The following is a 27,633-nucleotide window of genomic DNA, read 5'->3' on the forward strand; positions in this document are numbered from 1 at the left end:
AAATCTGTCTCCAGTCCTTGTGAGACCAGCTAAACACAATTTGTTCTCAAACCAACTCACACAAACAGTTTACAGATGATGACACAGTCTATTTGTCAGCAACATGCACACTAAGTCTGCAGTCTCTACACTGGAATATGTTCAGTCCTGTTTAGGTCGCGCACCCAGTGTGGAGGAAGGATTTAAAAGAGAGAGTCTTCAAGTTTCATAAACTGAAATTTTTTCATCTCTGTGTTTGCATGTTGCAGAAGTTAAAGGGATAGTTTTGGGGAAATACTTGCTTGAACAACAGAGGAGTGAGATATGCTCCCAAGCCTCCATCTTCATAATGTTATATATACTGTAGACACTTAAAAAAACTTAAAGTTAAACTTTGCTTGTTTTGTGTTTCCCCAGTACTGTTAATGGTCAATATGCCAAAGTGTCCTGTGAGCCTGTCAACATACTTTACATCACTTAAAAAAGGGTAGTAGCTGAATGCCAAAAATGTGAGTTTATCAAATGTCAAGTGAAAACTCTCCTCACTGCGTCTGTTTATCTGCACTCGCTGTGAGCAGAGTCACATGTGAGTGTTGGCACTCTTTAAATATTAAATATAATTATAATAGGAAAAGATAGAAGGCGCTTTTTGTAGTTAAAACAGCAACTCCTGCATTATTTAGAAAAGAAAACACTTTTGTGCTCAAAATTCCCTGATTACATTAATGGACCAGGGGATGTACCACCAAATTCATGGCCCTATGCATAAGCATTATTTTTAGCCCCCCTGTCCACCTTCTCTTAATCCATGCCTCTGTTTTGGACCTTTCTTTTTTTTCCCAAAGTTTTCTTTGTGTTTCCTTTCTTTCTTGATATAGGAAAGACATGACATGACAGTGTATGATGGTATTCCACCAAAATAAGTTACTCATTCAGCTCAAGCAGTGTTAAGAGACAGTGCAGGGGCAGACTAAACCATTTTGTGCCTATAGGGCTGGAGGGACCTCAGGGAGCTTCTACGTATTTATCATCATTACTGTTATTCGTTCATTTATTTATTTATTTTCATTTGTATTATTATTTTTTTGTTTTACAAATTTTGTCTTTTAAAACAATTTATTCAGCCAATTTTAATGTAGTTAGGACACTATCAACCTTGAAATAAAAAAGAAACTGCAAACAGAATCAAACAATTAATTCCAAGGTTTTCTAGGGCCCCCTTTGCCCCCACTATGACCCCCCCTCATGGACCTACAGTTATTAAACAGTCAACTGCTTGGAGGATTTCATTTATATGCATTTGAACACGAGCTAGAACCATGAATATCTCTGAGTGCATTTCAAATATTAAATGTGTAACTGTTGGAAATAAATGGCACATTTCCATCAAAATAAAACACAGGAGTCTGCCAAATCATTCCTAGATTTATAGTACAGTGCTCTAAAGGCTTGCAGTAAATCGGTGAAAGGAAAGTCAGTATGTCTCAAGCTCTTCTTTGCAGTGCATTGTGTTTTGCCATCCGCAGAGGCAGTAAAGGTCAGTCAGTGTAGGCAGAGGTGTGATGATAGTTGTGTTTAGATGTTCGGCTCGTAACTGACTTCTCTTTGTTGTAGCGCCTCTGGCTGCGCTTGCCGTTTCCAACTGTGTTTGTGTGTATTCGTGCAGCAACAAGTGTATGTGTTTGCATGCATGTGTGTGTGTGTGTGAGTGTGCAGAGGTCAGGATATTTTGTGCCTCCTCAGATGTGCCAGTGCAGTGTGTGATCTCCAGCTTGGCTCTTTCATGTCATTGTTCCCCCACTGTCTGTGCGCTCCCTGTGTCCCGCTTGATGTCGTTCCCCCTCCGCCCCCTCTGTCCCGCCAACCTCCTCTCTATGCCTTTCTTTCCCTCCGTCTCTCTCTCTCTCAGCCTACATCTCTCTCTGGTCCACTGTGCCCCTTTGCTTCATTTTTAACTCCAGCCTTTGCTCGCTTATTCAGCATCAATGGGGTATATCGAGATGTGAGCTGTATGGGTGTTTAAACATGTTTTAGCCCATTAACTGCTAAATGTGTGTACTGCCTCTTTACTGCCGACCACGTACCTAAGCACAATTTTTTAGATAAAATTCCTTCCCTTCCTGCAGTTATTGGTTTCTATAATTTTCAGTTCAGTGTTCACGATAACTTAGAGACATTGTGGTGCATTCAAAGATGGCTGACAGAAAAGGTACAGGCAAAACATGTAAAGAGGTCAGTTTAGATATTTAAAAACTTGTCAGAGGGTCCATGAACATACCTGCAATTTTCAAACAGCCCCAGTTCACAATATTACTCCGTTAATTAAGTCTTTCTGATTTTTACACTTGTGACATGAATAGAAGCTAATGGTTGTCTCTTAAGTAGGACATTAATCTTAAATATATTTAAATATATATAATTATAGATGGTAATTATATTTGTAGCTCACAGACTGAACTGTGCAAAACTACTAGTCCTTTAAGATAGTGTGTCAAAACCAGTGGTTGTACCTCTTGTGATGCTGCATCCTCAAATGAGGATATTCAATTTTGGGTTTGTAGGACTTAATACTTCATTTTGCTTAACTTAGACTTAATATCATCATTTGTGGACACTTTCTTGTGCCCCCATATGCATCCCATAAATGAAAGGCAATACCTTTGCAATAGTGGGTTCGATTCCAGGCCTTTGCTTCATGTCATCCCCTCTCTCCCCCTTTCACGCTGCATCTGTCCCTAAGGCATAAAAAACAAAAAAAAAATTTATGTATATTAGCTGAAGGACAATAATCTTAACTTCCAAGGATGCTGCATTTGTATTTATATGCTTAACTTTTGTGAAAGGAGGAAATTAACACAAACTACAGCTAAACGTGTAAAAACACAATAACGCTGTAGTCAACCAAAAGTATGAGAAAACAGCAGACCACAATATTTACCTTTGAGATATAGTACAGGGTAGGTGGGTGGAAGTATTAGATGATATAATATATAAATACTCAAGTAAGGTACAAGTACCTTAAATTTGTACTTTAGTGCAGTACTTAAGGAAATGTACCAAGACACATTCTGGCACTGGTTGAAACTTTATTGAACAGAAACCTAAAAGGAAAGCTTACTATATGATACGAAAGCTTTATCATTTGTATGTTATTTGTATTATTTGGTTAATTTTTCGCTTTCTGAATATTTTTAAAGCTGCGTTTATTATTTTCCGCAGTTTTTCTCATACTTTATATATGAAAAAATAAAACCCTTCCCACCAGATTCATTTGATTACAACAAAAAATGTCTGAATGACTGAAACTGCAGTGGCTAAAAATTGAATCATTGTGTTAACAAAAATGCAATCAGCTAACCAAAATTAATTAAAAAGAGGCATTAAAAAGAGCATTAATTCCTTTAATAGTGGACCTTTAACATCGGCCTTCTGTCAGCTCAGATCTCTCTGTAATTGCTGCATCACCCTGATGAAATGAAAACACATCCTAATTAACACCCACCCCCGCTGCCCTTTTATTTCTCTCCGACTCTGTGCAGATATGGGGATTCTACAAGCAAGGCTACAAGTGTAAAGGTAAGAGAGCAATTCACTTTGATTTAAAGGAATTAGTGATTCTCCTTTGATGCCATTGATTCCAAATCCCTCCCCACACACACAAAAAGATCCACAAAGGTTAAGTGCTGAGCAAATGTCATCATCACAGAAACAATAGCAAATAAAACACACTCTTAACGTATGTGTACACACACAAAGCTGGATAAGCTCCATCAGCTGAGACCACACCACACATAAAGAACTATTATTTGCCCTCTCAAGGCTCCCGGTAGACCAGTGTTTGAAGAAGCTGCTTCATTTCACAAATGCACATACAGGCAGGCAACCTCATCCTCATTAGCCTTAAACACACACACACACACACACACACGCACACGCACACGCACACGCACACACACACACAACACACACAAACATCTTTCCCCTCAATGGTTGTGCTTCTGGTGGTCCATGCTGACGCTCAAAAAATTGAGTAGTGATAATATGCAGCACACTAAATAACTGGAGCTGCATATGTTTCCACCCAGATGTCAAGCAAAAAAAAAAAAATTGAAAACCATGCCAAATCTAAAATGCAAATCGTGCAAGTTTCCATCTGTTAGAGTGTTTGGAGAAGTGATTGATTACAGCTCCGCTTTATGAATGGGAGAAGTTAAAAGTGGGCAGTTATTTAACAGGCAGGGATTCATTGCTTTGTCAATTGGTCAACAAATTAGTTTCAACTGCTGTTTAAAGTGCAAGGCTGTGTGTGTGTGTGTGTGTGTGTGTGTGTGTGTGTGTGTGTGTGTGTGTGTGTGTGTGTGTGTGTGTGTGTGTGTGTGTGTGTGTGTGAGCACCTTTTCAGTCCCTCCAGGATATCACAGGCTGTTTTTTTTAGGATTGTTGGGGCCTGAAAAGCCTGACTTTATGGCAGCTTTTCTAAAAGACTGCACTGCATTTTTCAGTGTTTATAGGCATTGTTTTGCAATTAAATAGCTTTGATGCACAGATTGAGAGTTTATTATTATGAGCATTTAATAGTTCACACAAAATTAGAACCTATTTGTGATTTAAGGAGTCAAATTTAAGGTAAAATTGCAGTGATTGGACCTTTCTCTCTGCCCAGTTAGTGTGAGCTAACACAGCAAAATGTAAAATTAATTCCTACTTGTCATATTTGCCACTTGTGGTGAAGCCACAATAAATAAAATATGACATCATTTTTTATATCATTTTATTTATATAATATGATTTTATATATCTCCTTTTCCCCCCAAATAGTATCTTTAGTATCTGGAAGAAGTTAAATATTATTGTATCAGTGCAATAACTGTCCTAAAAATGGGTCCTACATGTATGTATATGTTTGTCATGTATTCACTTTTTCCTCTTTTCTAAAAAAACAAAAAAAAGTCATTTGCCAACTCTCTTCTCCTAAATGAGATTTTACCCTTTAGAAATTGTTAAATATGTGGTGAAGTTGCAGTGACTGGATAAAACTGAAAGGCTGTGCAGAGTTCACAGGGACTGACTGAATTTGCATCACTTGTTGCAATCATAACATCCTGAATGGACTGCCTTTTATTCATTTATTTCTTTGCACAAACATCTGTTTCTCCTTTTTTTTGTAAAAAAAAGTTAAGTATTACTGTATCACTCAGTAGATTTACATGACGTTGGAAAAAGTCGAATTACTGTGTAAGTCTGACTAAAACTGGACTTTTAAAATACATGAAAACATATATGTCCTTCTGAAATCAGATTAAATCAAATTTCTCAGGCTTTATCGGATTAATATTAATTAATTAATATTAATTCGATTGAGAGTTAAGCTACTCTGTCACATAAACACGTCAGTCATATTTAAACTGGACTAGGCATTCTGTGCATCATGCTCCTTGTCGCCGTGCTAGCCTCCCTCAGTGGCTAGGGATAGGGGCTGTTCGTTACTTGGGGGGTGTGCTACAAAACATTTCAAACATTGAAGAGGGACTTGTGTTTTTAATTTTGGCTCAGGTGACGGACATGCAACTTGGAACTTAGAACTAATCAGTTAGGGCTCAGCGTTGTTTGATTATATGTATGTGATGATGCAGTTTTCTACCCCAAAGTTATTGTAAACAAACAGTTGTGATGATGTCGGTCTATATTATAGACTGTATAAATAATATAGGTTTATTGCAACTAGCTGAAAGAGGACATGTCTCCACCTGCCTTGGTAGAGTTGGACATACTTCTGTCAATAAATCGATTCTCTCCTATTGCATGTATACTGGGACGAGGACAGCAGTCCAATTAAATGGCCTAATCGACCCATAACTGTAGCTCCACTGAAATGTGCATATAAACATAATTAGCGCAATACTAGTCCTAGAAATGGGACCTTCATGCATGTGTATGTATGTCATGTATTCATTCGTTCCTTGGGGAAAAAAACCAAAACACATTTGCCAACTGTCCTACATTCCCAATGTTAACTACTTCCTCCATTCAGTCAGGTTCATTTTAGGTTGACTAAAGCTAATTAAAAAGCTTGCAAGTTACCATCAAACATATGAGTTGCATAGCAACTAGAGTAATTAATGCTCTGTTGGGGCCCTTGAGGTCTCTTGGTCTGTTCACAGCAGTGCTCACCCTGCGCCTCGTGTTTAAGAGAAAAAAAATTCTTATTCTATTAACGCCTAATTTCTTAATACAAGACATGCTCCTCTTAAATCTTTTTTTTTTTACTCCCAGTGTTGCACATATGCTTGTATGACTGCTGCTATTTAGACAAAGGAGTGAAAAATCACTCAGACAGGTGAAAAGACATCACACACTGATGCCCCCAAACTCTATTCCACAGAGGAGCGGAGATGGGCGAGTGGAATGTATGTCTCCGAGTGTTACTGGGAAGGTTCCTGCTTGTTCAAGTGCATTAATGAGACCACAGGAAGTCAATGAGAGAGCCCCCCCCAGCCATTCATCCCCATTACCATTGTTAGGCTATACTCAGGGAGGTAGAGAGAGCGGCTGGGACATAATTGAAATGAATTGCCCTTCCTTTGCAGAGCAGGAGCGCAGTGTGTTCAGAATCCTTAGTGTGTGTAGTTGGATGAGTGTTTTGCAGTGGTAGACTTTAGATATTTAGACCCTGAGAGGCTTCTCAGTGTCTCTGGATGTTGTTAGTCCAGGTGGGTTTCCATTAACCCTCAAATTGATATTGCGAATATAAAATACACCTGATGGAAACACATCAATTTCCAAAAAGTATTTCAGGCGATTCAAAAAAGCCATATTTGGCAAAACTGCAATGGATACACTTTTTTGGGGCTTTTATAGGTCACATGATGCTATGGCGATGCGCTTTTCAGTAGGAACTGGCTCCCTCAGGCATGATCCTGCAGGTGCTACAAGTGGTGTTATCGCATCGCATGACTCTTAAAAAGTTGAGTGGATCATTCAGAAGTTTCCGAATCCACAATGGACTATCACCTCCCAGAAATCCCTCACACCTGGCCGCTCCCATCTATAAGAGGCTTGCCTTTCCATTATCGCTCCATAACACGCCTGCATCACCTTGGACTGGAAATAATGACGGCTAGTGCGGTGGCTGCAACAGAAATAAACCTGCTAATGTTTTGAATATCCATTGCAATGCTTCTTGGAATGTTGTCGCCAGATAACTGTTCTCTTTCTTGCAATTTGTGGGACATCTCTTGCCAAGTTGCTCGTTGCCTTTTTTGCTATGTTCTTGAAAGAGTCAAACCAATTTGCTCAGGGTTCAAAGGTGTAAATACTTGTTAAAAATGTCTGAATGCTGCATAAGAAAACTGATATTGATCCAGGTTTCAAAGGGTTAAACAAACATTTGTTTAATGGACATGTCTGAAAATTGTTTTGAGACCTTGCTTGAACATGAGCGCTTGCGATAAATTAAGGTTGATCGTTGTCACGTCCCTTCAGTCTCCCCTCATCCAAGTGGTTGAATGACCCAACACAGTGGCCAGATGACACTTATCCAGACATCTATGTTTGATTGATCACTGTAATTACTGTAAGTGTTGTGTGTAAATAATCAACCTGTTAATAGCCAACTGTGTGATCTTGGCTGCTGTACTCTGACTGCAGCAGCCTCCCACTCAAGCTAACGTTTGTTGGAACTGACACCAGCATCATTTAGCGATTTACCACAATGACTGTGAATACTCACATATATTAAGTGCCTCAGTCGCAGCGTGGTTGGTTAACCCGCCACAGCTTTTTGCCATATTTCCATTTCTCTCCCGATGTGATAGTGCTTTCTTTCCCCCAAAAGGGGACACAGAGTTGGCAATGTTGTGATGTCTGTCAGGTCTATAGCTTGGATCTAAAGCCTGAGTTGCCATCTTCCATCTTTTATTATATAGTATGGCAAATATGAGATCACCATTATTGGATTTATTGTCAATGCAACCAACTAAACAATTGGTTTAGTAGGCTTGCATTATTGATTTAAATTTGTTTGTTTAAAGAGTTACTATGCCCCCCTATTTTTGGCATGAGTGCCTCCTCCCATGAATGTGAAAAAAGTCTCAAAAGGGGCAGGGCTGGGAGGAGTGGCCCTAGACACCTACAGTCACCCAATCGTGTCGCCTCTTGATCCGCAGCACCTCCCTTACCCTGAACACACAAAGTAGTCGGCGACAGGGGGCTCAGTTGGTGTTGAAAGCAGGCTCCTGCTATTAGCTGATAGGAAAATTCAATTGCAATAGCAGGTCTCAACCTTTAGAGTGCAGTCATTAAGCATATTTATACACAATATGTAGAATTTTAATACTTTGCACTAAGATGTCAAGAATTGGACCTGAATCAATCAACAACACTACTATATACTAAATAAATATTACCTTTCAGCTGGAAAAAAGTGGCTTGGGTGTTGAGTTACTCTTTAAAGTAGAAATTTGGAGGCATATTTTCCTGACCTTATCTAAGTGATTTTTGTGCATAAACCAAACCACACATTAACCACAGTGTTGTTGACACATTAAGTTTGAACATATCCACTACATAATAGGGTGCAAATGTAAAGAATTCATGGTTTGCAGAAACGCTCAGTGCCAATCATTATTTCTGGGTGTTGTAATAACATAGCAAAGTCAGAGCCTCAAACCAAGAGAAAAATATGCAGTGAACAGCTGAGAAGATGATTTTAAATTGCCACTACATCAGCATTTCAAGGTAGCTAGTTCATCATGGATGAAAAGGGTAACACATTTCCTGAGTGAAGGAGAGAAAGAATTTTATCTTTTTAACAAGCCTATCATGTTGCCAAGAGGTGGCCATGACATGGGATTTTTTGAAGTGTTGAAATTGTCTGAGATTTAATCATTGAGGGAAATCTGTTGCAGTGGTGTCAAGGAAAAAAAGGAAATTCTGGTCACTGTGACAAAACTAGTTCTTTGACTTATGTTTTCGTGATTCTTTGCTTGATTACCCATCGCTCCTCTCCTCTCAGACTCCCCCTTGTTGACAGAGTTGTTGTCAGGCACAGTTGGCCTCAGCGTGTGCATGTGCGAGTGTTCTTGTGTCTGCATGCCGTGTCGAAGCTCTTTGCTGTCACCACTAGCTCTTCCATTAGCCCCGATGTTTCTGTTTGCACCCATCCCTCTGTCTGACCCTCTCCCTCTCCCTCTTTCTCCACCCGGCTCCCCATCTTCTCCTCGCTCCTGGCCTACCCCTCTCTTCTTCCCCTCTCGCCTCCTCTCTCGGCGACTCTCTCTCCCTCTCCCCCGAACCCCCCGTCCTCTCCTCCTCTCCCGTCACCTCTCTCTACCACCGTCCTTCTCTTGCCACATGAACACTCCGGCGGCAGCCTGTGGGGTGAACTGCCACAAGGCCTGCCGAAGCCGTCTGGCCGTTGAGTGCCGGAAGAGGACAAAGAGCATCAGCCACGAGACGCCGCCGGTACTCCAGGCCAGATCCTACAGCTTCCCTCCACCTGCCAACACCCCACCCAGCCTGCAGAACACAGGTACGTGGTGCTCATGTATGTCGTTTTTTTTTTACAGGTTTAAGTTAAAGATCTAAGACTTTTTTATGCACTCAACAGATATATATTTTTTAGATTTTGGTCACAAATTTGTTACAATCTGTGTTAGTGAGATGGAGGAAGATGATAGGTGAAGATAATCCATCCATGTGACCGCATGTAGCATATCTAAATACTAACTGAACAAGTCATTGATAAACAGGAGTGCCTTGTGATGGTCACATTAAAAGGCCATTCTAAAATGTGCAGTTTTATCAAACAACACAATACTACATAAGCCTTCTCCAATGTCCTTTCCTGAAATTTGGCAGTATATCCAACCGTCCTCAAAACCACGCCAGCCCAGGACCTCAAAAATAGCTTTATTAGGATTTCAAATGATGTATTTTTTGTCACAGATACCCAAAAGAATCGGTCAGTATCTGGTGTGACCACCATTTGCCTCATGCAGTGCAACACATCCTCACATAGATTTGATCAGGTTGTTGATTGTGGCCTGTGGAGTGTTGGTCCAACACTATGCCACAGAAGACACAAGTTTTTAGGTTGCTGTTCATGTCACAAGCATAAGCCATCTCCAATGCCATTTCCATTTATTTGGCAGTACATCCAGCCAGCCTCACAACAGCAAACAATATGCGACCACACCACCTCAGGACCTCCACATCCAGCATCTTTACCTGCAAGATTGTCTGAGACCAGCCACCAGAATGGCTGATGCAACCAATTGTTCTATAAAACCGAAGAAATTCTGCACAAACTGTCACAAGCCATGTCAGAGAAGCTCATAAGCATGCTCATTGTCCTCACCAGGGTCTTGCCCAACAGCAGTTTGTCATCAAAACTGGCTACTTGTGGTTGTGAGGTTGGTTGGATGTACTGCCAAACTCTGAGAAACTTCTGATCTAAGATGATCTTGCAGATGTAGATGGTGGATGTGGAGGTTCTAAGCAAGTGTGGTTACATGTGGTCTCTACAGTTGTAAGGTTGGTTGGATGTAGTGCCAAATTCAGTGAAACAACATTAGAGATGTCCTACAGAAGCATAATAAATCAGTTCGAGGGCAACAGCTCTGGCGGGCATCCCTGCAGCCAGCGTGCCAATGGAAACCAGCAGTGACCAAATTTGCCACCAAAATTTGGGAGCAGTATTTCTATTAAGTGTTTAGTCTTAGATCTAGACTTTAATATCTCACTCCTAACCTTTAAGGTTGATTATCGGCATATTTAGGTGCCAAGCTTCAGTCGTTTCCATGCAACATACATGCAGCATTCGAATATGCTACATTCGACACAATGTAGTATAGTACACAAAAAAAAAACCCTGAATACTGAAATGTACCAAAACATTTGCAAGAAAATCAAATTGTCTTTCACAAAACAGTCTGATGCAGCCTTGCTCTCAGAAAAGAATAGCTTAGAGGAATTTCTACAACCCGTTTTTAGCACTCATGTCACAAACCTCCACCTCTTTGAACGCTGCTTTTGTCTCCCTCCAAGCATATGGAGCACTGACATTTGGAAGATATTCTCAAACAATAGAGTGTAATTTGCAATGGAAATGTGATTGGCCCACTGTGGAGAGGCCAGTGACTCATAGGTGCAGTGTTTTCATCTGAACATTAGCAAAAGTGGTGCCCTGCCTGGCTTTTATATCACAGTGAAGCAGTTTGATCAATGGACTAAACAGCGTTGAGACAAATGAAAAGGCACAGTAAATAGACGAAGGCCACATATTTTCATTAGCTTTAGGCCGTGTTTTGCATTTTCATTTGATTGACCAATCTATTCCTCATTTCACCTTCTCTGTTTTCATCAGTAATTGCCGAAGAGGACATAGAGACAGTGGAGGAGGGAGTGTTTGATGTCCACCTATAACCAGGTGAGAGAGAAAAGTCCAATTCTCACACTATTCGCTGCATTTCAACTATGATTGTTATTGACATCATCATCTGTGTTCCTAATCACAGAATCAGCAAACTGATACATTTAATGAACATCTGTGTTACGATTGCTGACTATTAAAGAAATGGAACCACATGCTGGGAAATACCCTCATCTGCTTTCTTGTTAAGAGTTAAATGAGAAGATTGATACCACCTTCACATCTGTACGCTAAATATGTAGTTGCAGCCAGCAGCCGGTTAGCGTAGCTTAGCATAAAGACTTGGGACAGGGACTGTGCTAATGTAACAAAATCTGCCTACAAGCACCTCTACAGCTCACTCATGAACATGTGAAACCTTGTTTGTATCAACCACACAAAACCCAATGTGTAAAAATGATATATTGTGGGTTTAAAAGACTACTTTCTGCTGGGAAACAGATTTTGTTTCATTTGGACAGAGCATATACTGTATAAAATAATGGACACAGACATTATGATGTCCCCCATTGGTTTGTGGACTCCATTGCCATGTTGCTTTCTTGGTGTCAGAAATGAACGTATAGATGGCACCCAGCTGTAACTTAAAGCCACCATGCCCTTAAATATGCAAAACTTTGAGATTTAGTAACATTTAAACAAGTGATTTATATAGAAATTCAACCCCCCCCCCATACAGTAAATTACAGGAAAAAGTGTCTATATCCCAGAGACCAGGACTGTTTTCTTGTGCCAGGCTGTAAACATGCTTATTTCTGTTGTAAAAATGGGTATTTTAACATGGGGGTTCATGGCATTGAGCATGGTAATTGATTGCAAGAGAGCAAATTTTCCCAGAATATCAATCTGTCCCTTTAAAATTAGACTATCCAAATAAAGAGATCAATAGAGTGAAGCTGCACAGGAATGACAATGATTTCATATCATCTGCTGACCTTTTTAGCTTGTGACCCTTTAAAACACACCAGTGCCTATTTAAAATCACAGTTCGCATGTGAATATGAGCTGTGAGCAGTTCAAATTAAAAAAAGCCATTAAATGGTCTCCACAAATTATTCTATTTAAATCATTTTTACAGGCCTGCAGATAAAAAAAACGTAATCAGTATTTTGAGTGATTGGAGATAAAAGCAAAAATTAAACCTGTTAAAATGTTCTTCTTTCCCACCATTATTGTTAAAGATGCAGTGTCTTCATCTCTATTATGACCAATGCATAACTTAGGAAATGACCAGCTGAACAACAAAATAGGCCTTATGAAAAAAGACCATGGATGCACCAGCCTACAAGGCAGCCCTGGGGCAAAAATGAGCAATTAGTTTGTGGCAAAAATATATTGTAATGTTCTTAAGGCTATGTTTTTAGGCAGGCTCTTAGGATGATAATCACCACTTTAAGGCCCTTGATCTTTTCAGTTGATATAAATTGGTGCATATTCCCGAAATCAAATTATTGTGAGTCAGATAGCCACAAACGCTTACACACAGGGAATGTTTGGCTCCCCGGGACCCCCTGGAGGTTCAGGTTTCGAGTTTGGTTGGTGATCCAGCCTCCTACGGGACGCTGCCATTACACAAATTTATCACAGTGTTGATGTGTTTTCATGCAGACATATTCCTTCCATATTTCAACCTGCACCACTGGATGTATCAGTATCACAATCCTCGCAGCACCCTTGAACTTGTGTCTGATTTTGATGAACAGGCCAGTGACAGTCTCCAGCTCTCTATTTCAGAATCCCTCCTACGGTCGGTGTGCAAGAAGAAGCCAAATGAGCGACTGTCGGGAGCCAGACACGGAATGTGCTACAGTTTGTCAGTGTTTACAACCCCTCAACACTGATGAGAAATTGCACTGAACACAAGCCAGGATACCTACATGCTGCCACTCAGTGGACACGTACTGCAACAACAACTCACATGAATGTGACGACCAATGTGAATGGAATGTCTTTGTATAGTGTACAATTTCTGCATTTGGATTATATGTCGACCAAGAGTGTTATTGTTACTATATATAAAAAGAAAAAAAATCCATAAAATTGTATTTTCTTGGTGGAATGTTTAAGTCAGTTCATAATTTGAGTGCACTTTGCTGCAAATTGGAATGGCTGTCTATTTTTTCTTTCTCTAAAAACATAAAAGAGGTGCTGTTATTGCCAAGAATGTAAACCTGCCACCCCGACAAAGCTACCGTCTTCTTTGTCTGACAGCTATTTATCGTCTTTCATGTTGTTTTGGAATACATTTCAATGGACCAATAATAGGGCCAATTTTGATGTCAGATAAAATATTGTTGATCTGTGGTACCTGTCTGAAGCATGATGACAAAAGCAAGTGTTTGGCCGACAAAAGAAAATGACTGTGTGTACAGTTATAATTAGGACGGACTTTGAACAATGTTATATTTTTGTCATGTTTACCTGGATATCAGTAACTGTCCTATAGTTATTGCCGTGGTGTTGTTTTTCAGTGTACAGTACTGTCTTGTACTCTTGCAGTACTGTGAATGTAGCACAAACAGTGAAAAGCTGCTGTCAGATGAAGATCTCATTTCCTCCCAATAAAGACTGTATGTTGACAGCAGAGAGCAGGGGGCTGGTTAACTTCCCGCTGATTTCATCGATCAGTTTCTGAATTTCTGTCAGTAAAAATAAAATAATCAAAAGAATAATGCCAAAATGGAAGCTTTTCATTTGACAGCAGTGTATAAATCTTATATTATTTCCCTGAAAATCTGTTTTGATGCAAGATGTATTTTGTTGTTTTTTTTATCCTGCATGCTTCTCCCGTCATGGCTCTATTCTCTGGCCAGACAGGATTTTTGATTTTTCATCTTTTTTTTTTTAATGCAGCACGCAAAGCTATTTAGGAAACATGAAAATTGGAAAGAAATGTTTCTGTTGCTTTGTGCCTGTGCAGAGATGAATTCAGACTTCCGAGTGCCATATTGTTAAGTGCTGGTTTGTCATTGAGTGAGGCTCCTCCCGATGCTGGTATTTATTTTTCTGTATAAATATCTAAATAGCTGCTGGTCCATCTGTGTCACCGCCTGACTGGCGAAAGATGTTTGTTGTCATTCTGTGAATGAATCTTTCAGACTGATGTCATGCTAATCCCTGTGGACCCCAGACGATTCCCCAGTATTAAATGCAGCAGGCGTCACTCTAATATGTGTTCTGGTTGAGAAAAAGGTCTGTATTGTCTCTCTAAAATGGGACACTTTAGTCCTCATGAATCAAAGTTATTATTCCACTTTCACTAGCAGCTGCTTTGATCTAAAAATACAGTCTATTTGACTTACTTACATTTCTGTTAAAGCAATCCTTCACCCACAGAATGACTGACTGTATATCAGTAACTCACCATGTGTTATAGTGAATTTGTGAAGAAAACTTAGATTTCTTGCATGCCTCCATGGTGAATGAAGAATCCAAAAAAAACCAAACATTCTTCATGAGTGTCTGCATTTGGAGTACAATGCAAGTCTCATTTATCCAGTGGTAAGCTTTCCAAACACATTAATTTTCACTAATGATACAACATAAAACACTTGGGCCTACAACTGGTACAGTATACACTATATAGTATATTATATATTGTTTGTTACCAGCTAGCCATTATACTGTTTCCACTGTCTAAACGGACAAGTTTGCATTGCATCACACATCAGTGGAAGCATTTATTAGTTGTAGGTTTTCTACCTTGAGCAAATGCCACAGCCCTTTTTTCTCTGTTTTCTCTGTTCATGTAGCAACAATTCTAAAAGTATCTGCATCTTTCTACTGCACAGACAGACTATTTTTATATAAAAAAGGCCATCTTTCAGCAGTGAAACACTTCTTTAATCTCCGGGTCAGGAAAACAAATCTTGCAAATCTTAGGTTATTAGAACCTTTTCAAAACCAAACCTGAAAAACACTTGTCAAGTCAAACTCTGAGCAGTTTTTAACTCCAATCCTGAGAAGGTGACATTTCAGAGATAAGGCTCACTTAACAACAGTTGATAATGCTATTGTTTCCCAGCCTTTAATATGTTCCCGCACTGAATGCACAAATCAAAATAGCCCAGTTGAATAAAACATAAGATAAAGAGGTCCTCACTGAGGCAGTGTGTGAGATGATTTGGCTGGCGCTCAAAATGCAATATTGCTTAATACAAAATAGCCCATTAGAACACTAGAACAGCCCAGAGCACATTGTTACTTATTGACGCAACTGCTTTATCATGTCGTAACTCCACCCTTTTTCTAACAGAAGCAGCAGTTGCAAAACATCCCTAAAACACTCCAGATGTTGAAATCAATTCTACAACCGCACGCTCCTGCCATCCTTCATGTGACCAGTGTCCTCTGACTGTCTATTATAGACATTAATAACCAACCTCTGAATGAGCCTTGCAGTTGGTGCCACATCTAATTATTATCAGAGATGAAGTCAGTCTGGGCCTCTGATTGCCTGGCTCCCGCTCTGTATGCTCGGTTCAATGGGGGGACATCGATCCGGCTATATCCAGTCTTTTGAGTCGGCTCATATCTCATCAGCGCTATGATACCGCTAAATGCTCTCATGTGGGGCTGTGTCGGATAACAACGAGCTGCTGAACTGCGGAGGTGATGGGTTCATAACTTGGCCTATCAAACTCGGACGCACGCGTGGATGCTTTCGGCATTAACCACACGATTATGCAACTGTGATTCATTTCCTGTGGCATGCTGAAGCTTGTGCCAAAGGAAATCAAATAAAGCAAAAGAAGAGATGCCCCAGAAGCACACAAAAGGCCTTCTTTCTACCAGGTGACATGCTGGTCAATGTCTCTCCAAGCAATGAAGTCAAGATCTCTAGATTTGTGTCTTTACCACAATAGCGGTCGATACAGAGGTATAGACGAAAAGAGGCGTCGTAAACCTGACACTCCAACATAATATCCCAGTTGAAATATCACACTTCTCGCTCCCACTTTTCCCTCCGAACTGTGCAAGACCGCGCCTTAAAGTGTGTGCGTGTGGTCATCACTTCAGCAAGCATCGAACGTCTCTTTTAGCTCAGTGATTGATACCTCCCATTCAGCTATAGAAAAGCCCTCCTGGCGTCGCAGCCATTTAGCGGGCAGCCCTATGCGATATTGATCTGAAATAAGGGGAATTGAATAGCACTGCGGCTAATTACATAGTAATGAGGACAGGAGAGAAATAACCTCATTCATTGTTCTCGCACTGCGACCTTGATTGCAAGGAAAGGGAAGATTCGGGAGCCTGATAGAAACGCAAAAGATGCCCCCTTCAACAGATGGTACAAGCTTATAGTCTCGTGCAATTAGACGGAGATTGCGGCGCACATCACCCTGATGGGCTATACGGAGGGCTATTTATGCCAGGGATATTGGCAGGTAGGCATTTTAGCAGCTATAGATACACATAAAAGGTTATCATGGATGGAGAAAAGGATTTGGCACAATGAGTAACCACATGCAATATTGATTTGCTCCAGCAGCACATCACTCTTAGATTTCCTCTTGTAAGACTAATGAACAGATTATTGATTTGATGTCCGCTCATCAAAAACTGGGACCTCCGCCAAGCTGTGATTTGACGCGTCTTTTTGAACCCGCCATGACACCTGCATCTGCAATGCCGTTCCCTCTTGCGGTGCACTGACTGCAAGCATCTGGAGCTGTTAACCTCTCACCAAAGTGCGGGGCTCATGTGCGTAAAGTAACCACTTGGTGGCAATGTTGAGCTGCTCAACAGGAGGAGGGCTTTCTACCAGGAAAAGGTGGGAACACTGCCAGTGATATGGCAAAAAACACACAGAGCCTCTGTTTAGGGTTTATGGTGAATCACAATGCAGCTTCACAATGCAGATAACGGCGCTGCGTTTCTCTCCGTGTTGCTTCCCATAAAAATCAAACCTATGCATATGCACAAGCCGGACACACACTGTAAATCAAATGAAATGTTGCTTCATGCTTGCTTTTCATAAGCTGACAGTTCCCTCGCATGCTCTCTTTCGCCCACACACGCAGGCAAACTGAGGAAAACCCTCCAATATCACTGCAGCTGCAACACTTTGCACGCAGATCCTCAGTCATGTTATGATTGTGTTTCGTCAGTTTTTGTGACACCTCAAATTGAAAGTCATTTTTAAAAACGAAACAAGGTTGAATGCAAGTAAGACGAGTCAAAATAGGCTCTAGCACTTAAACTCTGCTAAGTGACTGTATGTTATTTAGGAGGAGGTGGATTGCTTTCCTTTTTTCTCTTTTCTTTTTATTTTTTCTTTTTACTTTTTTACTTACTTTTTTGTTCTTTGCACTAAATTTTCACTTGTAACTTCTTCCAATGTTTTTGAAAGAAATCAAGCCAATTTGCTCAGGTTTCAAAGGGTTAAAAACCTCAGCTTTTCACTCTTATCGTGTATGCCAATTAGTTCATTTTTCATAAAATATTTTATGAGACGCATAGAATAAAGTGATTTTAATGAAATATCACTATTCTATGCTCAGATTTGCTCATGTTTTTTTTTCCCCTGATGGAAGCATCCATAATGTGTCAATGTAAATGTAAACCTTTGAACCCTAAACAAATTGGTTTGCCTTCTTTTACAAAATATGGGGGAAAAAAAAAACAAGAAAGTTGCAAGAAATTGGTAGAGTTGGAAAAATATATATTTTTTAAAAAGCAAGGGGAAAATGTCCCAAAAAATAATATCTGTACTTAATAATAAGTAAAAAATAATAATTATAGTAATAATTTATATTTTATATTTTTTTTAACAGAGGTACCTCCCCTCCCTGCTTAAAAAAATATTTGACAAGCCTCCCCCTTTTTGCACACCCCCTCCCCTCTCATAAATGACAAATAGTCCATAATCTGTCTTTGTCCACATTCAAGAAGCAGCTCTGCAAACTCACAAAGTCAACTGCGTGCAACAGCTTTGGCCTTAATTGCATTAAGCTCATTGCTGGTGAAGCGCTCGGCACTGTAGGGGGGTTGCAATCCTCATTAGAGTCGAATCACTTATGATGAATATTGCTTTAAGAAAATGTAACTTATTCTAAAGAAACCCTGTGGGATATGGCCCGGACCCTTTAGCTCTACTGTGTAATGATAAAAAATTAAAGAAGCACTTCAATCGTCAGGTTTAATACTGCGCTTTCAATACTCTAAGGCTTTTTAATGACTTCCTGAATTAAAGAGACGAGGAGGCAACGCTATGTGTCATACTTCTCGAAATGTCTTGTAAAATCAGGCTCTGATGTCTTAAGAGGACAGAGACAACATGAGTAGAGGAGCCCATGCTGGGATTAGTGTAATTGATAAATATTACCTGCAAATATGGAGAGTGAGAAACCTCTTCTATCTCTAGTCTCCCGCTTGGAGAAGTCTCATTTAGCCATCAGTGATACCAAATCAAGTTACTGCGGCCTCGGGGATTGACACAAAATCAATGGCGGCGCATCTGCAGCGGGGACGGCTTGCATATTTAATATTCCTGAAGCTGCAGCCGGACAGGAGGGAGGGATCAAGCCGAGGAAAGAAGGGAGGAAAGTAAACCTCAGCAAGTGCATTTTGACTGAAGGACCCTCAGATTGTATCTTGTGACCCTCACATTTATCTTACAACCTGCACGGCCAGGTCGCACTGTTGTCAAGAGTTCCCCGAAAAAAAGAGACACAACAAGCATACCTCTGTGTTTGCTCAACAGTCACTTTGATTCTCATTCTCCAGGGTATTTGAAGATTTGAAACCAGGGCCTTGGTGCATATAACATTCCTTCTTTGAGGTAATCATAAAAGCGCAGGTATGAGAGGCTATAAAAGTACATAAATGACTGCAATACAGAGCTTTCTCTAAACGCAGGCCCTCATCGCTCTGAAAGGTGAGTTATATTTCATCGCTCAATGCATCAAATAGTCTGCTTTCAGTCCAAAGCACCTCCATAATCCTCTGATTTTAAGCCCTTTGTAGCTTTTATGTCCTTCATTTATTCATTGGTCTGTTTGATGTTGCCTACACGTGTAGTGGCGGTTACACTTTTGATTTATGATTGGAGAATCTAAGTTTTGTTTGCCATCTTTGGTACCTTTTATGTGCATGTCTGAATATACATTTTAATTTTAACTTTGAGATCTGAGAGAATCACTATCATGTCAGTTGATCCAATTGTGTTTTTATTTATGTTCACTATTGGACCCAAAATATACATTGCGAAATATATTAACATCCAGCCTCTTTGCTCAAATAAACCAAGCAATAGCCAGAAGGTCATATTTGTATAAGGTGCAGCGTAGATCCCAAAGGGGAGCCAGATACAATAGCTGGCTCACCCACTGATTCCCTTTGGCAAACGTAACTGTAGGCCGACAATACTGTCTTAAAGAGGATGTGGAGCGCTAATTCTGTTAAGTTAGCATGAAGGTAGTAGTATCTTGTGAAACTAGACAACATAAGACATACATTGGTACCAATGTTATTAGCACAGCCTGTTAGCAAGGGTGCTAAATAATGCTCCAAATTTAGGCAAAATTTTGGCAAGGTAACAACTGACATCATCATTTTCAAAGGGATCCCTTGATTTCTCATTTCAAGATATTGAAATAAAAATGGGTTCTGTCGATACCCATGAGTCTTCCCTAAACTTCAAAAGGCTTGTTCCCATTAAATGTTTTGTTCCTCACAGACAATATACTCAATATACTTCAAATTAAAGATGTACATTTGTCTTTGTGAAAACAATGAATTGCCTCACACATGTGCATCAATATAAAACATATTAAAACATGGTTACTCAAAATGTTAAATGTACTGGTATTAATCTATATACATCAGTTAATTAGTAACATTAACTACAAAATAAGAAACCGGTGGCCCCTAACTGGCCACTATGAAAATTTTCCATGGGTGCTGATGACCATGTGGCCAAACCCCAAAAACTTGTGCAGGTGTCTTGGCAGAGCACCTTCAGCCAACAGACGATTCCACTGAGATGCAGGACTGAACACTGCAGAAAGACTTTCCTGCGTGCTGCCATCAGACTTTTTAATGCTCTAAAATAACCATATTTAACTACTACACTTTTGCACACTGAAATTTTATACACTATCTTGCTTGTGGATTAAGCCATCAAAACTGAAAAAGGTGGTCTTTTGGGTTTGGATAGCTTATGTAGGTATCCAGGTACCATGAACCAGAAAGACAGCAGTTTATGTCATCCTGGAACAACCTGAATATAGATAAAGTTTGCTGGGTGCCATGGAGACTGACTTTTTTTTTTTGGCAAACTATCACACAGCTCAGGAAGTGGAGGCAGGGCCTTGCCCAGGCTTCTTTTTAGCAGAAAGAATTGCTGATCTTGACTGGGATATACCCAAAGCGGAGGAGGGAACACTTTGAAAAAGTCCTAACCCGACTCACATCAATACTCTGTGGAGGAGTCAGAACTGGAGGTTTTGGTAGAAATCGCCCATCTCTCTGGCAGAGGTCAATGAGGTAGCTAAAAATCTCTGCAGAGGAAAGGGGACAGTGCTGGATGAGATGTGGACATTGCTAAGCTGTCCTGGTTTAAATGTCTTTTCTAAGTTGAGGGCTTGGACAGTGCCTGTAGGTTATGGTGTCAGAAAGAATGAGACTGTGAAATCAAGAGGTCAAAATGAGCTTCCTCCACAGGGTGTTTGGGCTCACCCTTAGGGATATCTGGAAGGAACTTGAAATTGAACTGCTGCAAGTTGGTTCAGCCAAATGATCTGCTGCCTCCTGAATGCCTTTTTGTGGAAGAATGGTCAGGTACGTCTAATTGGGAAGAGACCTGGGGCAGACTCAGAGCACACTGGGGGGGATTACATTTCCTGTCTGGCTTGGGAACCCCTTGGGATCTCCCAGGAAGAGCTCAGGGATCTCTTGGCTACCTTACTAAAGCTGCTGTCACTGAGACCTGGACCCAAATAAACAAAAAATGGATGGATGTGTACTTGTCCCCTCCAGTTACAAGTAAATAATTGTCTTCTTCAATACCTCCTGTGCAAAAGTGGTTGCCAACTCTTTTGCTCTTCGGGTCCTATTTTTGTGCCTTTTTATTGTCCTTTTTTTGTCCTGGAGACAAGGCATCTCCATCCTTCTGAGGAAAACACATCTTTTCTGCCCAGAATAGCTGCTTTGTCCCTGCCTTTTCAGTTGCATAACCCACCTTGACGATGGGGACAGAATGGCAAAGCATTGGAACTAATATACCTATCATAATGCCTTAATTTCGAGGAGGGAGCTCTTTCTCCTTTTTTCCCCCTCTGATCGAATCAAGCTTGTGACATATAATCATAGATGTAAGTGACAAGTGAGGATTGGAAGAAGGAAAAAGAAGACAATGGAGGCAAGAGGGTATACCAGGACAGAGAATCGTCCTCAGGGCAATTATGCAAGGGTTACGAGGCTCTTGGAGCCCCAGCTAGGATGTTCATATTGTCATTGTGGTCTGGAGAGGATGCTGAGATTTTACAAGCTCATAAGAGAGAATGACTCGCCAAAACCTTTCAGGTTTTTATGAGATAATGCCTCAGAGGCATGTAAAACCTACCTTTATTAAAGACCACTTAAGCTGCCTTTATGATGCCTAACAGCACTTGCTGATGGTTATAGGCATAACCTTGCATCATGCTGGTTTATGAGGTTTATGGTTTATGGATACAGTGTGAGGAAGCTTGTGACTGGTCCTGCATGTAAGAGTGATGCTTTAAATGCAGACACTCATAGCTATCAGCTGCCTTTGGCTGACATGATGTTGGATCTGTTTTGTTACACCAGTCATTTCTATTCAGTGTCTGTTTGGGTTGGAGCGTATCCCAGCATGCAGCACCTGGCAAGGGTTACCAGTCTATCATAGGGCAAACACACAACATATACACCTATGATAAATTTGGTCTCTTAGGTGAGAGACCTGTTTGTTTAACCATAGCAACCACCTCCACGTGCGAATTATCACTTTGCATCACCACATAACAAGGAGCATGGACATTTAATACACTGATAACAGCATTCTCAACCTACTAGTTGGTATAGCAGCCCCCTATGACCCCATATTTGAGGCTGATAACCACTAAAAACACCCATATATTTAAGTAAGAACTTTCAAACCTGGTGCATTCACGCATGCAGCTGTTTAGCATCTCCAAACCACCTGATTTAAATAGAATTCCAAAGCGTGAAAGGGTTTTCGACAGACAGTTAAACCAGACATAGAGAAGACCTCTTCCTTGGCCCTTCCTCTACAAATTCTTAACATGACTCCGAGGGACAGAAAGGGAGAGGATCACTCCATTCGCTTATTATGGTTACATAATCCCCCAGAGAGGTGCTGGCCTGTCCCAAGGCTCACTGGGGCTTTAAACTCAGACAAGGAATCCCTGACATGGGGAGGTGATTCCGCTCAGGGCCCCTGTCCTCCCAGGCATAAAAGCTGAATGTACAGTATTTGACTGTGCAGCCAGCCAAACCCACTGGCCTTGTGGCTGTCCAGGCCTCTTTCTCTCTCTCCCTCTTTCTCCTCCTCTCTCCATTTTTTCTTTTGCTTTCTACCCACTCTCATACCCTCAGTTTTAATTGCTTTGAAGCTGAGCGCTCACCTCAGGGAGCTCAACAGGATGTTTTACAGAGGTTTGGGGAGACTGACTATTAATAAATAATACCTCCCTATCCTCTTTCTTCACCTCAATCTCTACACTAAAGTAGAATGGTGAGAATGGCAGAGGAGTAACAACAGTGTTTTGTAACCTGCAATACCAAAAGGTTAGAGCGAGACTGCTTAAACCAACAAAAACAGTGTTATTGGAATTACTTTTTTTTTTTAATAAAATAAAGAAAAAAATTAATTCCTCATTGTTCATCTGTTACCAGCTGCCACCTTTGTAGTCAATTCAGCAATATTGTGCACTAATTAAACCCAGCCTTATCAGGTGTAATATTTCAAAGGACTGTGCCCTGCGTAATGCATATCATAAAGACGAGTGTTGTTTTTTAACCTTGTGCTGCCAGTTAATAGATTCCACACTGTAAGGGAGAAAGTTATAATAACATCAGCCTGACTAAACAGTCATCAAAACAATATGTCTAATTATCATTCCAAATGAAATTGGCGTCACCTCCTAAGAAAAAAAAAAACCACATCTCAGTACACCTTTTTATGCACTGCTTGCTTTGTTCTTACTTACTTACAGTGGATTTCTTACTATACAGAGCTTTGACTTTTTGCTTTGTTGTTATGCTGCGAGGCACGACTTTACACTCAGGTTTTATAAGTGTGTTATGTGTCTCTAAAGCTTTCATAGCTGTATTGACCTTATAACTGAGCTAAATGCTCAGGAAACAATGGCTCCCAAATGCCCTTGCTAAAAGCCTGCCCATCCGTACTTTCATTCACTTTCACACAGAGGAGAAGACTTTATCAGACTCTTAAAGGAAACACCCATCTTAAAATGGTATGTCATGTCTTTGCCTATTTGTTTTTTTACATGCCACTGGGAAAAGATAATTTGTTGTTCCCACTAGAAATAAGTGTCAATATATAGATACTGTTTGCAACAGTAGTTTGAGTTTAAAAGTGGGTCAACTTTTAATTGGAAACAGGAAAAATAATCTCCCAATATTGGCAGTTTCACACTATGCCAAAAGTTTATTAAGAACTCAACAACAAAATGTATGAATATTATTGATTTGTGACAAGATAATTGCAGTATGGAAGCAGCAGATATGTTTATTTGTACAGAGTGTAACCTCAATTATGGTGACTGAATGGGTAAACGCCTTGCAAATAGACACAACACAAGCAAACAAACATCTTCATCAACTTGAAGACTTTTTGACGACACATTTGAAGCATCTAGAAAATATTCACCAACACCAGCAAAAAATCAAATAAATGGAACGCAAAGTAAACTCTTTCTAGGATACACTAAAAAGTGATGCACGCTGCTGTGTTGGTGCTCGAAAATCCCCTGAAATGCTAGTGCCAAATTTTATTTTAGCTTATTTTAACTATGCATGATTCAGAGTGTATGAGTAGTTTTTACACGGCTCTCAATATGACGGTAATGGAGCTGGTGGCTAGCAGCTAACGATGCGTTCTTATATGAGGTAGTACTGCATGGTATGCAAAAAAAATGATATTGCAATTATTTTTGACAAATACTGCGATATGCGTTGTGATTTAAGTGGTAATATTTGCATTCCATTTTCATTTGAAAACATAAAAAATAATCACATAATAATGTTCCCTGATCTTTGGAATATGATTTTTAGGCTTTGGCATCTCTGTGGTGCCACAATGCTATATTTATAATGCCATATTGTGACACATTTGACCTTTGTCAAAAAATTGCAGCTTGTGTAATTTGGATATTGCACTTGCACATATTGTCATTTCGATAATATTCTGATTAATTGTGCAGCCTTAATTTGAGGCATGTTGAGGGAAAGTAAGAGCACCAAATAAATTATAACTCTTAAACTCAACAAAATAACTGCTGTGAATCTCCCAAACTGTCAATACCAGGGGATATTTTTACATTTCCGGCTAGAGACTTACTCTAACTATGTGCCCTTTATACTCTGTGTCGGTATATGGGATTAGCTTCTTTAATGAAGACTTATCTTTACCTCCGGAGCCCACCTTGAATGTACAGACCGGTTCCCCCTGCTCCAGTTCCACTCCCCAGGCTGTGTGACTAATTAGATGCTGCAATGCATCATGATGGAAGGAGGAGATATTGAAGTTTAAAAAGGAAGAGGGCCAGTGAGATTGATCTGGTCCTAAATGATAGAGGAATTGATCACGCCTGCATGTGGCGGAGAGAGAGGAGCGATAGCATTCCCTAATGAGGAAGAATAGCCATTAGTGACAGAGTTAACAGATATGCGGGCAATCTCTCACGCTGATTAAAAAGGCTTATGAGCGCTGTGACGCGTTTGTCCTCCACATTCGGCGGGAGCGAGGGCGTATAGGGAGGGATGGAGGGGTTGCTGATGAAGCCAGCGGTCAGCTCCAGATTCTGATTTCGCAACCTCAACCTGTGGGATTTTACATGCACACACAGGAAAATATAAGCTTGGGATGGGAGTAACGGAGGATCTCTGGGCTGGGAGTATGGAAGACGAAGAGTGCCAAATCCTAAAACAATTAAGGTTATTCACAACTATTTATGCATCTTGTTGCTTTCCTATCCAAAGTTTGGACAGTATCAGAACAATGTGACTGTAGCTATAACCCAAGACAACAAACAAAAGTCTGGCAATGCTACTGTTGCTATGTTTCCACCATAAATGGATGACTCAAACTGACAACATGTCTTTGCTTGCATCTGTTTTGTTTTTTCTATTTACACTGTATTGCTGTGATGCATCTAGCTGTTATTGCACCATGTGACATACAGTATCTAAAAAAATAATTTGTATAATTTGAACCAGATTGTGACGAAGTCTTCATTAGATGCAGCTCATAATTTGCACATGCAATAAATTTTATTATGTGTGTAATTTTCACTTTTCTAGGTTTTAATGGTTGTCTAAGTTCAATAACAGCCGTATTTTATACCAGCAACATTTTTTTTTTTACAGAAATCAGCTTCTTTCAATGGAATTACTGTTATATGTGGATTTGCTCATGAAGGTTTAATATTCACAAATTAATTCATGTCATTTGCTAACTGTAAATTGTTTAGATAGTGCAGCAAAAGTCAAACTTTAAGGGAATGCAGAGAACCAGCTGCCCTGTCACCATAAGAAAATGCTGGCCCTAATCTAGTGTCCCCTTGGCACCCCCCCGCCCTCCCCCCAAAATTCAAATAAGAAACCTAGCTTTAAAAAAAAAAAAAAAAAAAAAGATAAGAATGTGCTAGTTTGCTTTTACTAGTAATATGCTTAATATGCTGGACATGTGTTATAGTAATCAGCTCAATCAATAATCAATAAATAGGCTACTACGTAAATAATCTAAATGAAATTTGCCAAAATGAATTACAAATTAACTTGATCAGAGGACAATATGTGTAAGAAAAATAACAAAAAAACTGTACTGTACAAAACTGCCTACATTTGCATGCTAGCCAAGAAAGCTGACAAGCTGCAAACCATTGTTCAAGAACAACAAAAATGTTTGAAAACACAGGAGGTTTTGGCACCAAACATAGGTGTTTTGCATTTTTTTTTTTTTACCAAGACATCACTGTTTTTCCAGCAGACAAAATGACATGAAAAACAGTAGTGTTTTTACAAAGACGTAGCTGCATTTCCTGTCAGCAACTGTTTTTCACTGAGACATTGCTGCATTTTCTGCCACGATAGTTCAGTGAAAAGTATTTTTTTTTTTTTTTTTTTACCGAGGCCTAGCTGCTTTTCCAGCTGGGAATGTGGAATGAAAAGCGGTTGTATCTTATTGCATTTTCTGCTGGGATAGTGGCATGTAAAGCACTTGTTTTCTGTCGGGATGGTGCATGAAAAGTGATCACTGCTTTTCCAACTGGGAAAGTGGTATAAAAAGTGGTAGTGTTTTTACAAAGACATATTTTATATATTTTTATATTACATATTTATTGGAATAGTGGCATGTAAAGCAATTACTAAAGTGCTGCTGCATTTCCAGCCAGGATAGTGCCCCAAAATGGGTATTTTAAGTCAGAACACGATACTTTCCTACACATAACCAAAAGCTTTATTGTGACTAACATATCCACAGTGTCAAGTTTCAGCGTATCCGCTGCATATAAATGTGCAGTTGTAACTTATCCGTGGTTTGCAGGAACATACAATGCCTGCATTGTTTCTGGTGATTGGGTTGGAACCACAATCCAAAATAGCTTCATTTAACCATGTCTGCACAATCCAATTTTACCTAACTCTGCTCAGCTGGAAAAGAAGCCTTGCCGATAGAGCTTTTCTCGTATCCACTTTGCCACAACCAGCAGCCAGTGCATCATGGTGCAAGTGCATCACCAAGCCTCCAACATCTGTTTCAGAAGGACGTGTGAATGGACTTTGCTTTTGCTTTTCAGCTTTCTGGTGCAAGCGGCCATAATTGCTTTTTTAGAAGCTCTTGACAATAATGTTTTTTTGAGGTGAAGAATATCAATCTTCAGTAAAATTTCTTACTCAGCTGCCAGAAAAAAAATGTTGGGATTATGCATTTCTGCAAACCATGGATAAGTTATATCCGCATGTTATGTAGTGGAAATGGCATGTCCAAA

General features: G+C 40.0%; 2 protein-coding genes across 3 annotated transcripts in view; one reads left to right on the forward strand and one right to left on the reverse strand.

Moving 5' to 3' along the window:
• LOC121962248 (RAS guanyl-releasing protein 2-like) overlaps window positions 1-14,579 on the forward strand; it is a 48,822-nt gene extending 34,243 nt beyond the window's left edge. For both annotated transcript variants that reach the window (XM_042512477.2, XM_042512478.2), the window contains exons 14-17: window positions 3,519-3,555; window positions 9,350-9,508; window positions 11,345-11,407; window positions 13,145-14,579. In XM_042512477.2, coding sequence (XP_042368411.1) covers window positions 3,519-3,555; window positions 9,350-9,508; window positions 11,345-11,403 — 255 coding nt within the window. In that variant the 3' untranslated portion in view covers window positions 11,404-11,407; window positions 13,145-14,579. The remainder of the gene's footprint in view (window positions 1-3,518; window positions 3,556-9,349; window positions 9,509-11,344; window positions 11,408-13,144) is intronic.
• Window positions 1-27,633, reverse strand: part of alpk1 (alpha kinase 1) — a 96,975-nt gene that overhangs the window by 46,992 nt on the left and 22,350 nt on the right. The window contains exon 2 of the mRNA XM_088073702.1: window positions 2,638-2,714. The gene's annotated coding sequence lies outside the window, so the exon portion shown is untranslated. The remainder of the gene's footprint in view (window positions 1-2,637; window positions 2,715-27,633) is intronic.

The sequence above is a fragment of the Plectropomus leopardus genome, chromosome 23 (genome assembly GCF_026936395.1).
Source record: "Plectropomus leopardus strain MGB_pleo_1.0 chromosome 23, ASM2693639v1, whole genome shotgun sequence".
Classification (NCBI taxonomy): domain Eukaryota; kingdom Metazoa; phylum Chordata; class Actinopteri; order Perciformes; family Serranidae; genus Plectropomus; species Plectropomus leopardus.